The sequence below is a fragment of the Stegostoma tigrinum genome, chromosome 30, assembly GCF_030684315.1.
Source record: "Stegostoma tigrinum isolate sSteTig4 chromosome 30, sSteTig4.hap1, whole genome shotgun sequence".
In the NCBI taxonomy this organism is placed as follows: domain Eukaryota; kingdom Metazoa; phylum Chordata; class Chondrichthyes; order Orectolobiformes; family Stegostomatidae; genus Stegostoma; species Stegostoma tigrinum.
The window spans coordinates 18,636,114-18,649,847 of NC_081383.1; the positions used below are offsets into that span (position 1 = coordinate 18,636,114).

Consider the following 13,734-nt stretch of genomic DNA (forward strand, 5'->3'; position numbering starts at 1 on the left):
GACTGATGGAAACCTTGCAAAGTTTACAAATCTTTTTATACACACAAAATATGAAAGCTGAGGGAAAATTTAGAAAACCAGATTTAATGTATCTGTATTTATTATTAACAGGTACACAGAATATACCGAAGTGGTGGTGGAAGCTTTCAGAAGGCCCAAGAAGAATGGAGTGCTGGCACATGGCAAAATCCACCACCAAAGCAATTAGCATTTCAAACTGTTACTGGCAATACTCTACCCCAATATCCCACAGTACCAAGATACCCCTGTCATGATGAGTGGTCTTAGGGTATGAACGTTAAAGAGAAAAGTACTTTACTCACCTTTTGTGATACCATTTTACATCAAATCACAAATTAACATTTCCTAATAGAAAATGTAAATATCTGATATTGTGCTATGTACTGAAAAGTTAAAACTTCTTTCATTGGAACTTGCAGTACAAAAGCCTCAAAATCATGAGTAGTGGCATTGGAAAATGCTTTTCTTGCCTGCTTTCTTATGTATTATGTATACATAATTTTTGATTCTGGGACTGAGATTTGTGATCAGTGCTCTCTGCTGTAGAATTGGATTTCAAAAAGATATTAAATTGCATGTGAATACTCCCAAATTTAGTTTGTAATTTTAAAAGTTGAAGTATATTGCTTTTTTTTAAATTTGGTCATGACCTAGAGTTAGACTGCATTGCTGACTCTCCAGTAAAACCTGAACAAAATGTAAAGCAGTTGAGCTGTAACAATGAAAATACAGCAAGTATTTAAGTGTCATAAGAACGGTGCTGGAAATATTGAGTTGGGCAGGAAGTATCTGAAGAGGAACTTTAATATTTCAGGTTGATGCCGTTTTGTCGTATCTGAAATGCTAAGACTCTCCATAGTTGCTGCTGATGAACGGATTATTTACAGAATTTTCTGTTTTTATTTTGGATTTCCAGCATTGTAGTATTTTGCTTTTGTGTATGTGTTTGATGTCATATCCCAGAAATCAACTGAAGATAATTTAAAATTTTTTGTTTTTGATCACTGGTAATTTCTTCAGTTTGTCTTTTAAATGAATGGTTTATGCACCACTATTGATCTACTTTGCTATTTGCTCTCAAGATGTCAAAACTGTTATCACTAGATTCAGACTGATTAGCCAGGAGTAATTTTGGCAGTCGGCCTTGGGTTCTGAATCCTTGGCAACTTCTGTTAGTGAATCACTCCTAGCATCTAGTGTTCTTTTCTGTAATGGAATTTCATTTACAGATTACCTCACCAATTAGTAAAGTCCCTGCACATTTACTTTAATACGTCCAAGTTCCAAAAAAAAATTAGTATGTTTGTTTTAATAACAGTACACAATTATACATGCATATGTTTATTAAACAACCATAATTTGGATGTGCTTTTTCTCAGGACAGGTGCTGTAGGGGGCAACGTGCATTTAGCCAAGAATTTGAACAATTTGTGAGACGATTTATGGATAAACTTGATTATCTGTAATGAACATAATTGCAGATATGCTTTAACGCAGTCCTGGTTCGGAGGGGTGATGGTAAATAACATCTAGTTACTACTCAGATTATCATAAAATCAAAATTATATTTGGAAGATTGTTCTGGATATTAACAATAATGAAAACCATTATTTGAAAATTATGATTTCCAGTGTGGGTAGCAGGACTGAGACATTTAGAAACATAGTGGCTCCTTCATATCTTGAATCACACCAGTTATGGGGCCATTATTTTGGCACAAATCATTTCTGTTATTGTTTGCATAAGTTTGAAGCTGACATGCTGTTTAACAAGCCATTCTTTCTGCCAAGTTTACTTAGCCAGTTTTTTTTAAAACTTGTGTAATTATCACATTGAACTATGAATACTTTGGCCTTAAAGTATGATTTAGTGAATAGCTGAGAAACTGTCACTGCATTAATTGTAATCTGAAACATACAGTTTTTGCCTGTGTTTGGAAAACTTACCATATACTTAACATATTTACAACGGCAGACATACTAAATGACAAGTGATATGGATGATTAACCAATATAAACTGTAGTCATCTGAAAAATCTTGAAATATTTACATTGTTTGACATTCTTGATATTGCCTGATGTGAAAACTCCTCCCCTAATCCTGTACTTAACTGATGGAAACAAGCCTTCAACTTAACAAGCATGAAGGTTTTTCATAACACCTAATTGAAACAAACTTCTTATGTAATGTTAGACATTAGTTCTACATATGCAACTTTTCTTGACCACAGAAGAAAAAAACATTCCAGGATATTAGTCAACTTGGTCATGCTGACTTGGAAATGTGATTCAAGATATGATGACTTTTACTTATGAACTGTCATGAAGTTAATTAAACTTTGTCTGTGCCATATCAAAAACAAATCCAAGTTGTCTCATTCAATGCTGGAATATTTTAATCTGTAGTATGTTTACTGTTTATTGGAAAATGATAAAGATAGTTGCATTTTCAAAATTAACGAGAAGAAATTTTTGGAACTTGTTCATCCTTTGTTGATTAATTCAGTTTTTACTTTGAAGGAATTGGATTATTTTTGTCAAATCAGTTGTGTTAAGGGTATGTGGTGGGCATTAGGAGAAACTAGATAGGACAAGTATCAGTAGTTCCCTGTGGCATTGACACAAGTGCTGTTTCACATGGAAACCATACCTGCTATTGACACATCATGGAGTAAGGTTTTACTTACCAATTAATTTACTTGATCACGTTTAATGTAGTTATGTAAGAAAAGAAGAAATGGACCAACATGATGGCAGCTACCATATCAAAGCTGTTTCTTTCACATATCTTTCAAGATCTATTTTGTTTGCTTGCAATTAGAAAACAATTAAAGGACCAAAAAAATCCTTATACGTACTGAACATATATAAAGTATTGAACTTTATTTAAGTTTGCTGTGACCCTTTTCAGAAGTGTACTTACCTCTAATGTTGCGCTGCAGCTCCCAAAATAAGGTGTGTGCCTTTATAGTGTTTCTAATTAGAAATGATCTGTACTTTGAGAAGTTTTCAACATTGGGGACATTGTTGTCCAGGAAGAAATTACCTTTGCCTTAAACACTTGGTTTTTTTTTGATGATGAAATTATCCTAAGTATCTACACCATTGCAAGTTGTGTTATTAGTTGTTATTCAGTTGTTAACTTCCAATTAACACTGGGTCACTGAGATTCTGTTTTCAAATTTGGAGAATTACAGAAACATTAGCCTCTGAATATCTGTTATCAAATTTATTTCTTTTGGAAGGGAGAAAGCTTAAAGAACAAACACTAAAATATTTTCCTGAATAACTTCCATTTCATTGTTCAATTGGATCTAAATATATATTTGGTCAACGCGAATATGACTGATCTCTTGGATTGCTTTAATACATTAATATAGAGACTTATGCACTTATAAATTTTATCAATGCTCAAGCAGTTGATTAATTGCCGTAGTTGAAATGCAGGTATGACAATGATGACGATGTAAAATTTATTCATTAAGGATGCATCTGAAAATTCAGTAGACAGCACATGGACCCTTGGATTATAAAAAAAAATTCAGTTTAAATATTAGTTACCATAGGCATATAATATCGCAGGTTTGCTTTCAATGCATGAGCTTTTCACGTACAGTTCTCCCTTAAGTCCCAATTAAAACTTATTTTGCTAATTCCCAGAAAGGTTAAAATTAGAATTAGTTGTACAATTATTGGCACTTGAATTTATATGTTTTAGCCTTTGAAGATGACATGCTAAAATCAGCCAGTGAGCAGACGAGGACATTTTATGTAAAATCTTGTCTGCAGTGATGCTGAGTAATGGGTGAAAGACCTGTAGGCCGTACAGTATTTTTTAATGGGGAAGATTTATCAGTTAACTCGTACTTTGTCAAGGCTGTTTGGTTGAAATCTTAAAATACAGGAACTGAGGAGAACTGAAGGTCATCAGAATGCTTGCAGTCATATCTCAACATTCTAGGTTGTGGGTGAAATCAGTTTAATGTCCACCATGTTTTAAGCTGTGCAAAACATCCCTTTTTAGTTTATTGAAGCATCACAAAAACTCATTTTATTGACACTGTAAGCAACATGCACATTTTTTTCAAAATTTGCCACAGTTTTGAAAAATGTATGAGTACTGAAACAAAAATGAACTTTTTGCATCGAACAATTATTACAAAGCAATAGTTATTTACAAACCTTTGTTTTGGAATAAGCATATGTATCAGGTGCAAATTTACACAGGCTAATTCTCTTGCAATGGGATTTAAAAACAAACCCAAAAGCCACCCTATGGAAATCAATTGGGAATGTATAAAATAGTCATCTTAATTTTGGAAAATGTAATTGATTTGAAGTAGGTCATCAAATATGAGCAGATGAGAGGCAGAGCTGTGAACTCCATTTCTTACTGAAACTATTTCAACTAGCAAGATGCACAGCGATACTTTATTTTTTAAAAAATGCAAAATAAAATTTCTTGTCCGGTATGCTAATATGATCTTAAAATTGAATCAGCAGGATTTGCATAGTTAATGAGACCTAGGACTTGAAGCTTGCAGTTAACTCTAGCTGTTTATTTTAGTTAGGGCAAAACATGCTATTGATGCTCAATACTCATAACGTGTAGAGTGATGTGCATTAAACAGATGCTTTTAGTTGATTTATTCTGCAAGTTATTTATCTTTAGCTTTAATAATACCTTCAAAATTAAGATTGAAGTCCATAACTGATTGTTTTTGCATAGCATTGAAGTCCATACATTGTTTTGAGTTATTTAAATACCTATTTTTGATTTATACCTGAAGTCTTTTAATTTGACGATATTTTCCTACACACACTGACATATTCTAGAAAAGTGGTTTATTAAAAATATATCCTGCACTGCCACAATGATGCCACCCGAAGGTTGCAGGAACAGCAACTCATATTCCGCCTGGGAACCCTGCAGCCATATGGTATCTATGTGGACTTCACCAGTTTCAAAATCTCCCCTTCCCCTACTGCATCCCTAAACCAGCCCAGTGCATCCCCTCCCCCCACTGCACCACACAACCAGCCCAGCTCTTCCCCCTCACCCACTGCATCCCAAAACCAGTCCAACCTGTCTCTGCCTCCCTAACCGGTTCTTCCTCTCACCCATCCCTTCCTCCCACCCCAAGCCGCACCCCCCGCTACCTACTAACCTCATCCCACCTCCTTGACCTGTCCGTCTTCCCTGGACTGACCTATCCCCTCCCTACCTCCCCACCTACACCCTCTCCACCTATCTTCTTTACTCTCCATCTTCGGTCCGCCTCCCCCTCTCTCCCTATTTATTCCAGTTCCCTCCCCACATCCCCCTCTCTGATGAAGGGTCTAGGCCCGAAACGTCAGCTTTTGTGCTCCTGAGATGCTGCTTGGCCTGCTGTGTTCATCCAGCCTCACATTTTATTATCTTGGAATCTCCAGCATCTGCAGTTCCCATTATCTCTTATTAAAAAGTCCATTACTTTCATTTGCAAGAAATTTAAATTAGAACCAAATTTATGAGATTGATTGCATCTACTGTAATTAGAGACTATTTAAGCCCTTGAAAAAGAGCTGAGTGATTTTTTTTTCTCATAGACATTTGTTATGCAATATAGATGCCTTGTTTCATATCTGGTGTGTTTATTTGGAAATGCATATACATATGTGTTTATTATTTACATATAGACTTACTTTTTAAATACACAGCCATGACTGTGAACGAAATACCCATTTTTCAGTCTGACAGAAGTATTCATTGTGGTCACTTCAGCATTTAGTTCAATACTCCCTGGTCTCTGTACAGCACTCTACAACTAGTGTATTATGATCATTGTGCTGCTTTACATCCTTCTGAATCACACAAGCTAGGACACCTTGTAATTCCTAAAAATCCTATTGATATATTTTGGCAAGCCAAACAATGGGATTCCCAGCTTGATGAGAATAAGTCATACTCCATTTTTCAAAGAGTTGCAAACACTTTGTTTCCATGAGGTTGAGTTATAATGAATGAAGGAAGGAAAAAACATGTTTTGACATTCCTACTTTGCAAAAAATGCACTTTTTTAGCTGATTGAAAGACTACATTCTACAGCTAGCCAGAATTTTAAGAAATTGAAAGAATTGAATTAAAAATAATCAAGCATTTTAATACATGCCGCATGATTAAAGCACCTGCATGACCAAATGTGTACTTTAGAATACGTTCTTTGGGTGCTATTTTTACGTTGAGGTTTTTTTTGTATTAAACTTAAAACCTAATTTGTTTTGATGTGTGAAATGTAAAATTATGACCTGGACTCTGAAGCATTCATTTTAGAAAAGTTATCCATAAAATTTTCGTTTGCATGAGAATATGGTATAACACTATCACATTGCTCCATTTCCTGAAGATATGTTATGCTGGTTTGCTATTTTCTGCTTTTGTAATTAAGAGTGTATGTTTATTTGTGACCTTCATAGCACAGACTAGACAGAAGTGTTGAGTAGTTCCCAGGCAAATTTTTTTTTAACTAACTTCAGTTTGAATGATCTGTCCGTGTGTGTGTGTATGTATATATATGTTCTGCTCAAATGTCTTGGTCGTAAGATACTAACATAGCTCTAATATGTATTACGTATTGTGTTCAATTTGATTTAAAATGCCAAACACAACAAATAAACAAAAGGGATTGTTGTCAATTTGTTTGACAAGTCTTCAGAATGTATTTACTCGTATAATATGCAGGTCTATTTGAAGTTAATACGTAAATGAAATGTGAGAATGAAAAGTGCTTTTTTATTCTCAACTAATCTAGTCATTCTTTGATTTGTACTTTTATTCATTTGTCTAATTTTATTTTAAATAAATACTTCTAAAGATTTAAAATCAAAATTCTCTTTGAAGCAAATATTGGCTCTAATTCACTTTAACCCTAATCCTATTGCACTAGACATTTCCCTCCAGTGTTTGACTTTCATGCTAAATAATTGCATAATTTAATCCAAGTGTTCGGAATTGGATGTTTAGAAAAGGCCTTGTTAAAACTACAAAGCATGGAGAATAAATTTAAATAAGATGTTCCATTGGCTTTTTGAAGGATTTTTAATCCCAATATAGACCATTCATCCTTTCAAAATATTTATCATTCCTCTTTAAAGCCACAAAGTTTTAAAATTGCTTTTGTAGATGTAACTTTTAATAAGTAATATTTGTGCAAAAAAAATTGAATTCAGATTCATTTTCTTTTGCAATCTTAATGCAACAATTGTCTACTTAATGACTGATTAACCCCTGATTATCACAGTTAAATATAAAACTGGAAAAAAAATTATCTTTGGATACAGCAATTGAAATATTGTTCAAATTTTATTTGATATGCTTCTGATTATTGGGTTTCCTGTTAAACATTTCACACTTAGAATGAAGTAATGGATTGAACAGGAACAAAGAAAATTCACCATCATACAGCAATCTCTAGCTAGATAATTGTAAAGGGAACCCAGCCTTAGACATAACTGCTGAGGAGTCTGATGTTGGAAAAGTTGGCTGTCTGACTTCTACCCCGCACCCCTCCTCCATTTAACACCCTTCTTGCCTTATTTGTGAGGAAGATGAAACAAAATGTTGTACAGCGATGAGCTAATTTCCAGATAATTTTGATCAGTCTTTCAGAACTTATGGATTTTTGCAAAGTAGTTGAATATGAATGTTTGGCTACCAAAGTGCTTTGTCTTTTGTGCAGCTGTATACTAAACAAACTGTTCCTATCATTATACTCCAGAAAGCTGATGGTCAATACCAATGTGGCCTTTTAAACATTTTATTAAAAAAAACTATGAACATTTGATAGTTGAAGCTGACAAGAGATTGTTACAACTCCCTAAGAGGGATTTTTTTTTCCTATAACTGAAAGTTTTATTCATTTGAACATATCTTAATTTCCTGTTATGGACTTTACCTGTTTCAAGGTTTTAATATGTTCTGCATGAAATGTTAAATGTAAAAGGTATTGTTTCCCATTTAAGGGAAAATCCATTGTTTTAAAAAGGAAACACTAATTATAGGCAAGACTGACAGTATTTTGTGGTCAAAATAATGCGTATTGTAAAATTGTAAGCTTATAATTGCTAATAAAGTGCCTATGTTAATCAATATGAACTACTGTATTTAATTTCTGATAACACCAAAGTAAATCGAGCCAGCTAAAAGTTGAAGGAAAGCTATTAAAACTACTGGTTCTGGTTGCAGGTGTAATATGATATCTATCAGCTGCTGAATCAGAATCTGTGCATCCCGTCTGACCTCGCGCAGAGCTTCTGATCCCTTGTTTTCTATCTCCCGGATTTGTCTTTTTTTTGTGTCATTGCCCATTTTCAGCTTATTTGCCACGACTCACATCTATAACTTTTGCTGCTCTGACACTCCAGTATTCCAGTGCTGCCCATCCTCCACCAGCTTGGGCTTTTTATAGAAACAACTGTACTAAGATGCTATATGAACAAACAATTAGACAAAAAAACAGCAGAGTTAAAGGAGAAAGTAGGACAGGTGACAGTTTTGTCAAAGCTTGTGTTTGTATTTACATTTGCAACTTTGACTTTTGTGCCTAACTTTGCAAGGCTCCAGTATTCATTATCAGCTTTTTTTTGTCATGTGTATATTACTACTGCTGTAGCTGTCTACAGTCCGCTCCAACCACTCAATAGTAGTGTATTTTTACTGAATGTTTTTTAAAACATTGGTTAATAGTAACCAGCATTCAATTATGAGCAGTTTTAGGATCTCACCTATTCATGTTACACATTAACGACTTGGAGGCAGTAAGGACTGCAGATGTTGGAAGCTAGTCAGTGAATGTGGAGCTGGAAAAGCACTGCAGGTCAGACAGCATCCGAGGAGCAGGCAAGTCAATGTTTTAGGATCCAGACAAAGGGTTTCAGCCTAACAAAGGGTTTTAGCCCAAAATGTTCCTGCTCCTCGGCTGCTGTCTGACTTGCTGTGCTTTTTCAGTTCCACGTTTTTTGACATATTTAATGATCAGGACAACGAAATGGAGGGCATTTTGCTAGGTTTTCAGATGATACAAATGATGGAGGGACAGGTAGTGTTGTGGAAGTGGGGAGGCTGTAGAAGGACTTGGATAGGCTACAAGAATGGGCAAAGAAATAGCAGATGGCAAGCAATGGGGGAAAGTGAGGTTATGTACTTTTGGTAGGAATATAAGCATACTGTTTTCTAAAGGGGAAAGGTTTTTGGAAATCTGAAGCACACAAGGACTTGAGAGTCCTATTTCGGGATTCTAAGGTTAAAAAGCAGTTGTCAACCAGGAAAGCAAATGCAATAGTGGAGCAGACTTGATGGGACAAGATACAGAAGCAGAATTTATTACCTGATGATGGAACTTAATAATTATGAGTTCAAGAAATGTGTTCATGAATCTAACCGTACAGGAATGTGAGGTATTTAGTAATGAATTAAGAACATATGTAATTCATATCTATTCACAACCTGATCCGCTCAGTACTTTTCTGGTATTTAAGACTCCCTCTATCCACTCTGAATACAGGCTGCTGTCGTTACCGTTAAGTCCCACCTGCTCCAGCCATGTCGTAACATATCTAAACAGAACTTTTAAACTGCCCATTGCTGCATCTTCCCAGCTATAACTAGCATAAATGATGTACATTCTCTCACGCTGTAACCGTATTGATCCGCAAGGCTGCAGTCGCTTTCAAACATGGCTGTGGGACTGCCGGCCCCGAGCTGCTTGAGGGACAGCAAAGTAGGCTAGCATTGCTAGACCAGCAGTTGAAAGCTGAAGAGTGCAAAAAAAATCATGGTCCTATGTGAAACGTTTGGTTCACACGTACCCCCTTCCCCCCCGCCGGAACTAACGATTTCGGCGAAACACACACGGGTTTCGTATGAAAAACTCAGCCGGAAATTAAAAAGGGGCAGACTCCATGAGACGATCTGACGTCAGAGACCGCCTTGTCTCCGTGTTTTTACGCCACATTTTTATATTTTTTCGTCACTAAAACATGTCCTGCTGTAATACTGCTAGAGGCCTCTTCTCTTCCCACCCCCACCCCGAACAAACGCAAACGGACTATCCGCCTCTTATCAACAAGACGCTTACAGCGAGACCACCATCTGGCAACTACTTTCGCCTGAACTTTCCTCTCCCTGCTCAGCCGAACTTGTGGTGGGGGTATCCTGATTGACGGTTCAAATAACCAATCGGAGTCGCGGTCGTCCCTAGCAACGCTCCAAAATGGTGGAGGTTTCCGAAGAATGGACCAATCCGCGCGGTGAGTCCCGCCAAACCAGCAAGTTCGGTGGACTCTGGCGGTCGGCAGGTAATGCGCATGCACAAAGGAGTTGCCCTGGTGCTGGATTGGAAATAGGTTTAGAAAAAATCCCAGCGGTGATATAAAAAAACAGCAAGAGAGGGAGACAGAAATGAGGGAAGAAGCTGCTGTAACCCTGGCCTAGAAAAAGGTATTAAGTGTTTCTCACCTCTGAGAACAGAGCGGTGAAAGAGAGTGGCTGGTTTTTTGCTGTTGCTCTCCCGGGATTTGTGTATTTTTGTCCTAAGAATTACTTAGGATTAGGCTCGGTTGTGTTTGGCTAGGCCTTCATGGACTCTTGCCGCTTTTAAATGAACTAAATCCTGTTCCCTCTGCCTCTTGCGCTGTATCCCCTGCTTCAGAGAAGCTTTCAGTTTGTTGCTTTAGATGTGACGAGAAACACCGACGTCCATGTCAGATGCAACACTTTAAAACGCTATAAAGGACTCTTTAGTTTTTCTCTTATTTTTGTAAATGGAATTTTTAATTGATTTTACCAAGTTGCTCAAGTCCAGGCCATCGACGGTGCATATGCGTTTGCCAGTATAGACGTAGGAGAATTTACGCATCGAATTGCACCAAGTTAAGTACTGTTTTTCGGGTGGTGGCCGTGTTGGGTGAACTTACCATGAAACCACCAGATGAATGAATTCCATGTTCGATCCAGCTCAAGCGACTGCATTAGCGTTGGTACATTTTGTCTGTATCTATGAAACGTTTACTGTCTTTTTAAATAATTTTTAAATGAAAATCTAGTTAGCATTCATAAACGGTACTATGGATGGAACAGCACCTGTATAAGGCATTATAGTTGTTACTCAACCTTACAGTACTCTCATTTGACTGTATTTGTTGCCATTTTCCTTTCTACAACAGCCCTCTCCTAATTCCTTCTAATCAAAAACAAAGCAAGTCCTCTGTAGCGGATAGAAATACTTATGGTTCCCCATGGACAATGGCTAATTATCGATTTTCTGCTTGGTGCAATGCCATAACGTGTCAAAATGGCTAATGTCATCTTTGGTTTGCCTTTTAAAAGCATTGGTTTAAAGTTTTGAGGTATGATATATGCTTTAGATTCGAAGTTACCAGTGAACACATTTAAGAGCAAATCTGAACTGCTAAATTTCCAGAGCAAGCGATAACTTTTTTCTAAAAGACATTTAAACTTTCAGTTAATAGTTGAAACGTTGACAAGTTTGCATATTTTAAGGCTTGTCCTGTAACAAAAGAGTAAAGACTTTTTTGTTTAGGACTTTGTAAAAGCCAAAAAGAACAAAGGCAAAAGCACACTTTCCATTTACATTATATTGAACTTTAAGTAGGCATTCACTTGGAGCCAGTCCAAGTTTGTATTTATTTCTGTACTTTTCCTGAGCTGAAAAGTTCTCAGGCTGTGAGCTGCCTTTCACAATAAGGTTTTCCCTTTAGAGGTTCTTGATTCCAGCTGGGTAAATCTTCAAGCTTTGAACTCCTCATGAATTCAGTCTGTAATCTCAGAATGAGCTTTCACACATATTACTATGTGAACTATAACAGCTTTCTGGTGGCTGGTTTCACTCTCCTGATAGACTAGCCATGTCAAGAACTTTCAGGAATAACTTGGACCCTTCCCCTGTTGAAGCCTATTTCCATTCAGACACACATCATGTGGGGCTTGAATCAAGTTAGAAGTGCTGATTATCTGTTCTTAATTCTCTTAATTTTCTGCAGTAGGGTCATAGAAATTTATAGCATGGAAACAGACCCTTTGTCTCAACCTATCCATGCTGCCCACTCTTAACAATTAAACTTGTCCCATTAGTCTCCATTTGGTCCATATCCTTCTATGCCTATCCAACCCATCCACGTGCCTGTCTAAATGTTTCCTAAATGACAAAACTGTACTTGTCTCTGCTACTATCTTTGGCAGGCCTTTGCAGATACTCACTGCCTTCTGTATGGAAAAAATTGCCCTTCTGGACCCTTAAACCTATGCTCCCTAATTTTAGACACCCATTCCAATAGGGAAAATCTGTTGCCTTATCTACGTTATCTACACCTCTTACGATTTTATAGATCTCTATAAGGTCACCCATCTTCAATACGAATATACAGTATAATGCATATCTGCTTACTACGCTCATACTTTTCTGGGACTTAAGCCTCCCTCTATCCACTCTTTGAACATAGGCTGACGCCGCTCTCTCCAAGTCCCACCTGCACCAAAAGTGTCTCAACATCTCTGTAGACAGTTTTTAAAAACACATTGCTGCGTTTTACTGGGAAAGTACAGCAATGAGGCTTTCCCCCCCCCCCCCCCCCCCCACACTTAATGTCTCCCGGTCAAACTGCTTGCTATCAGCAGATTTCAAAACAGATCATATGGCCCCTTCATTTTACCTTAAGTTTAAGGCAGTCTCAAAACATAACAATCTTAGAGACATCAATTATAAGTGAATGTCAATCGAATTATGCCCAAACCATAATATCAATAAGTAGAGCTTTGCTTGTTAGTTGCAATGCTTGACTGCCACCTTATTTGATTATTTAACTTTAAGCTTAATGTGCCTTTTTGAACCCAAATTGTAGAGTTGTGCAGGTGCTGTATACATGTAAAGCTGCAGCTTTAAATGGTACAGCTATGAGGGCAGATTGTTGATACTAATGTATCCTATTAGGAATGTAAATGGAAAGGAGTGGGAGGGGTGAGGGATGGAGAATATCAACCAAATAGATTTCTAAGTATGTTTCATAGTTGCCTCTGCTGCTTTGGTGCGTGGGGGGAAACAAACTCTGCATCTCCATTTGTAAAATGAAGTTTGAAATAACTTCAGTTATAACGCATCTTGAATATGATTTACTTTTGAGAATTCTTCTAGGGAATCTAGTATAATATAATATAATAGAACCAACTGGTCTTATGGGATGATAGCCACTATTTTATTTTCTGATACGTCCAAACAATGGTGGACATCTTGGTTGAATATCCTATCTAAACGATGACTGTAAACTACTTGAGTATTGTTTACACTTGAGATTTTTGCTTACTGTATGACATAATATACATTTATGAATAGATTTCACTTCATCTAAGTTGTATGTTAGCACTAAGTCTCTAGTTTGGCTGTCTCATCGAGCTGATTGTTGGGATCTGAATGATCTCCTATATCCTGGACTTTGAAGCTAGCAGTAGCCCTTTTGTGTGGCTTGAAAAAATTGGATTCTACCTCTTTGAGGCCTGATTATTTTGAGAACTTGTCTGTCATGACTTCCTTTTTTCTTTTTTCTTTCTTTTTCCTGGATCACTTTTAACTTTACTGCATGGCATTTCGGAAATGTTGGACATTGATTGTTCTCTTCTTCCAACATATCCTACTAAATGCATTGTCTGGTGCATTTTGGGCAC

The 13,734-nt window shown here is 36.7% G+C and overlaps 2 protein-coding genes across 7 annotated transcripts in view; both read left to right on the forward strand.

The window, feature by feature from the left end:
• Positions 1-8,131, forward strand: part of scamp4 (secretory carrier membrane protein 4) — a 41,491-nt gene extending 33,360 nt beyond the window's left edge. For both annotated transcript variants that reach the window (XM_048560054.2, XM_048560055.2), the window contains exon 7: positions 112-8,131. In XM_048560054.2, coding sequence (XP_048416011.1) covers positions 112-288 — 177 coding nt within the window. In that variant the 3' untranslated portion in view covers positions 289-8,131. The remainder of the gene's footprint in view (positions 1-111) is intronic.
• A 2,226-nt stretch (positions 8,132-10,357) lies between these two features.
• Positions 10,358-13,734, forward strand: part of LOC125465753 (casein kinase I) — an 89,709-nt gene continuing 86,332 nt past the window's right edge. For all 5 annotated transcript variants that reach the window (XM_048559534.2, XM_048559533.2, XM_048559537.2 and 2 more), the window contains exon 1: positions 10,358-10,497. The gene's annotated coding sequence lies outside the window, so the exon portion shown is untranslated. The remainder of the gene's footprint in view (positions 10,498-13,734) is intronic.